General features: G+C 36.1%; 1 protein-coding gene across 1 annotated transcript in view; it reads left to right on the top strand.

Annotated features, from left to right (window-relative positions):
* Window positions 1-3,021: 3,021 nt before the first annotated feature.
* The window catches only part of LOC137648551 (spermine oxidase-like), a 25,026-nt gene continuing 23,047 nt past the window's right edge, over window positions 3,022-5,000 (top strand). The window contains exon 1 of the mRNA XM_068381469.1: window positions 3,022-3,155. Within this exon, the coding sequence (XP_068237570.1) occupies window positions 3,089-3,155 (67 nt within the window). The 5' untranslated portion in view covers window positions 3,022-3,088. The remainder of the gene's footprint in view (window positions 3,156-5,000) is intronic.

Below are 5,000 nucleotides of genomic sequence, written 5' to 3'. Positions count from 1 at the left end.
GGCCAAAATGAGACATAATCAGACATACAAATCACACATCACTAGCAAGAGAGAGAGAGAGAGAGAGAGAGAGAGAGAGAGAGAGAGAGAGAGAGAGAGAGAGAGAATGTAAATATCAACGTACGTAAACAAGGCCAAAATGAGACAGATAATCAGACATACAAATCACACATCACTAGCAAGAGAAAGAGAGAGAGAGAGAGAGAGAGAGAGAGAGAGAGAGAGAGAGAGAGAGAGAGAGAGATGTAAATATCAACGTACGTAAACAAGGCCAAAATGAGACAGATAATCAGACATACAAATTACACATCGCTAGCAAAAAAGAGAGAGAGAGAGAGAGAGAGAGAGAGAGAGAGAGAGAGAGAGAGAGAGAGAGAGAGAGAGAGAGAGAGAGAGAGAGAGAGATGTAAATATCAACGTACGTAAACAAGGCCAAAATGAGACAGATAATCAGACATACAAATCACACATCACTAGCAAGAGAGAGAGAGAGAGAGAGAGAGAGAGAGAGAGAGAGAGAGAGAGAGAGAGAGAGAGAGAGAATGTAAATATCAACGTACGTAAACAAGGCCAAAATGAGACAGATAATCAGACATACAAATTACACATCGCTAGCGAGAGAGAGAGAGAGAGAGAGAGAGAGAGAGAGAGAGAGAGAGAGAGAGAGAGATTACGAGTGTCTGACGGAGGAAGGGTCCTTATAACGGTATGCAAAGCATTCCATCCTAGACTCAAAGACGCTATCATTTATCAAACTACATGACAGGGTTACTAATGGCTAGGTCGCTGTTGTTGTTGTTGTTGTTGTTCTTTTATTAACAATTCAATCATTTGTTTGGGAAGATAGCTTACTCCACCATTTATTCATTTATATTAATCGTTGGGAGTTTATGAATATGTATCATTGGATGTGATACATATCCATGAATATTTGTATATTCCGTGCTTTATCTATGTATCTATCTATTAATCAATATATACATGTATATATATATATATATATATATATATATATATATATATATATATATATATATATATATTTATATATATATATATATATATATATATATATATATATATATATATATGTATATGTATATATACATATATATATATATATGTATATATATATATATATATATATATATATATATATATATATATATACGTGTATATATACACATACATACGTACATGTATATACACATGCGCTCGAGTTCCTAAATTCCTATATAGATGTTATACTTCCACATCCTTGTCTAAAACATTCTACCTAAATGAAGACCTCGATTACCAAACACAGTAACCGGGACATCACTTTGAAAACCTACTAAATAAGATAAAATTGACGAAGCATTCATGTCCAACATGAAATGTCCAACCAATTGCTGTAGAGAGAGAAAACTTCATCACATTCTCTTAAACTGCCAAGCAAAAATGATTAAAAAATGTCCTCAATTGGAAGAGACCGTGTTAGCATTGGTAGGGTCGTTTCTACAGTACACAGACGCACAATTGGCAAGACCGGAAATGAGGGATTTACGCCAAAGAGATATACGCAGAGCAAAATAGCCAGCAGGCTTGCAAAAGTTCATTGGCCTACTTCTGCAACTACTTGTTGCACGCCGCAAGTATTACATAATGTGGTTGTATATGTTAGAGAGAGAGAGAGAGAGAGAGAGAGAGAGAGAGAGAGAGAGAGAGAGAGAGAGAGAGAGAGAGAGAGAGTCGATGACCTCAAATTATATACAAGATGGTGTGAAAGAATTAGATGTTGTTTATAGATATTTTACAAACTATGATTCATATTACACGGAAAACTACTTACGTTATTGTCCTAGATTAAACCAGCCATTATAGCACCCGATGTATTGATCATAACTCAATGCATACCTTAATTAATACACATGGCATAATGATTTGAGTGTCTAGGTTAGAAAGTTAACCGCCTTAAGAGAAATTCTTTCGTATTTTATGAGCCATTATTATTATTATTATTATTATTATTATTAGTAGTAGTAGTAGTAGTAGTAGTAGTAGTAGTAGTAGTAGTAGTAGTGTTGTTATTATTATTATATGAAAACATAAAACATTTCATTATGAAGTTAAGCTTTTCTTGTATCTCTCTCTCTCTCTCTCTCTCTGTAAAGGACCTTCGGTTCATCAGACTGAGCCAACAGTATTTCTATGTTATGTTCCATGATAATGTAATTATATAACGGTCCAATAAACATCTCTCTCTCTCTCTCTCTCTCTCTCTCTCTCTCTCTCTCTCTCTCTCTCTCTCTCTCTCTCCACTTATTCCTTAAGTGTGTCACCTTTTCAAAAGCGTAAATCGCGAAGCAAAAAAACTTAATTAACCCTTTCTTACTTGACCTCTATACGCGTGCTTATATCATAAAATACTTTATGCACGAGAGAGTGTGCTCTTGCCCCACCTCTAAAATACACATGAGCTACCTTCGCCTCAATATGCGTAAAGGCTTCCATTATATGAAATGATTTAATTATGACGTTTGTATGCCTTGAAATGCGTTAGTTCCTAGAGTCTCCAATCTAAAAAGGCCCATTGGTAAACTTGGATTTATTTAGGCTATAAGCACAGCAAGTCCTCTGCTTAACATGTTAATTATTATTATTATTATTATTATTATTATTATTATTATTATTATTATTATTATTATTATTATCCCTATAATTATTATTATTATTATTATTATTATTATTATTATTATTATTATTATTATTATACCTAACCTACACCCCTAGCTGCAAAAGCAGGATGCTATAAACCCAAGGGCTCCACCAGGGAAAAATAGCCCAGTGAGGAAGGTAAATTAAGAAATAAACTACAAGAGAAGTAATGAACATAAATAACATATCTTAAGAACGAAATGAGATAAAATTAGCAAACAGCGAATCCAGACGAATTTGTACCCGGCCAGGTGGGAGAACACTGTGCCAAAGAGCTCCTATAAAATACCCAGACCTTGATTGTCGCTCAGTCTGCTGGTACACGTCCAGTAGACCGGACGTGCGTGGAAGTGCTCTGCAATTGGAATGGCGAGAGGCAACAGTTTTAGCAATGAAACGAGTCGTTCTTTGCTTCCGGGTTCCTGCGCTCCTCCTCTTGCAGGTTCTAGTGACCCCCAGTAAGTGTAACGCCAGTTTCCCGAAGGATATCTCATTATTAATTGAAATGAAGGAAACGTACAATTTCCAAGGGGCATTGGAAGGTGAAGGATTTAAATGGTTTACTCCAGGATGTCTTGACGAGAAGTGATAAGGTGGACTTTTTAAACAGAATGAAAATTGTGAAGAAAAACGTTTAATTATTATTATTACCAATGTTTTTGTTGTATTTGTTCATCACCCCTCAGGAGAAAGAGCCCCGGATTCAACCCCAAAGGTCATGGGTTCAATCCTACGCGGTTCTGGGTTCAAACCCAAGAGTTATGGCCTCAGTCCCATGGGATCCTTGGTTCAACACCAAGGAACATGTACTCAATCCCAAAAGTACTGGGCTTGATCCCATGGTTTCCAGGGTTCAAACCCAAGGGACATGTACTCGATCCCTAGTCCTGGGCTCAATCCCGCGGAGTGCTGGATTCAATCCTAAGTGTCATGGCCCAATCCCAAGAGTCCCGGGCTCGATCCCAAGAGTCCCGGGCTCAATCCCAAGGCATAGAGTTCAAATTTAAGGGTTATGGGCTCAATCCCAAGAGTACTGAGCTCGGTCCCAAGGCCTTGAGTTCAACTCTAGGAGTTATGGGCTCAATCCCAAGAGTCCCGGGCTCGATCCCAAGGCATTGAGTTCAACCCTAAGGGTTATGGGCTCAATCCCAAGAGCACTGAGTTCGATCCCAAGGTATTGAGTTCAACTCTAGGAGTTATGGGCTCAATCCCAAGAGTACTGAGCTCGATCCCAAGACATAGAGTTCAACACTAAGGGTTAAGGGTTTAATCCCAAGAGTACCGAGCTCGTTCCTAAGGCATTGAGTTCAACCCTAAGGGTTATAGGCTTAATCCCAAGAGTACTGAGCTCGGTCCCAAGGTATTAAGTTCAATCCTAAGGGTTATGGGCTCAATCCCAAGTGGTTCTGATTTCAATCTCGAAGTGATGGATTGTGTGCCGAATATCCTTGTTATTAATACCATTATTCATCTCAAAAATTGATAAAAAATAAAAATAAAATATTTAGATGCAAATTACAAGACGAAAGTTAGTAAATACAATCAGTAATTTGAAATGTCAGAAAATAATATACAATAATTACATAATGTAAATAGATATAATGTAAACTAACTTGGGAGAAGATAGGAATATTATTATTATTATTATCATTATTATTATTATCATTATTATCATTATTATCATCATTATTATTATTATTATTATTATTATTATTATTATTATTATTATTGTGGTAGGAGACCCTCTTTTAGGCAGGTTGAGTTAAAAGTAATGGCTGCATCGGCAGAGTTTATTTTCTTATCCAATTTTTCTATTTTCCGGATAATTCTCTTCTCTAGAGTGCTGCAATCAGCCAGCAGACTTGAAAAATTCATCAGTCGGGTGAATGACAAAATCGGGAAGACTTTTCACGTATATTCTCACAAAATACAAGTTAAACTTTTGGTACAAAATAGTAAAAACTACGACGCGTTTCGAGGATAAGTCCTTCCTCTTCTTCAGGTAGAGAGTGAGGTGGATGCTGCAGTCGGGTGGTATTTATACCCAGGATCAGGATTATTATTATTATTTTTATTATTACTATTATTATTATTATTTTTATCATTATTATTATTATTATTAGCTAAGCTAAATTATGACCCTAGTTGGAAAAGCTAGATGCTATAAGCCCAAGGGTTCCAACGGGGAAATATAACCCAGTGAGGAAAGGAAACAAGGAAATAAACAAAATATAATAGAATTCATAAGTAATCAACTTAAGTACTTTTAAGAATAGTAACAACATTAAACTAGATCATTTATA

The sequence above is a fragment of the Palaemon carinicauda genome, chromosome 10 (assembly GCF_036898095.1).
Source record: "Palaemon carinicauda isolate YSFRI2023 chromosome 10, ASM3689809v2, whole genome shotgun sequence".
NCBI classification, from domain to species: Eukaryota; Metazoa; Arthropoda; class Malacostraca; order Decapoda; family Palaemonidae; genus Palaemon; species Palaemon carinicauda.
Note: the sequence above shows the minus strand (reverse complement) of the source record. Positions and strands in the feature narration are given on the sequence as shown.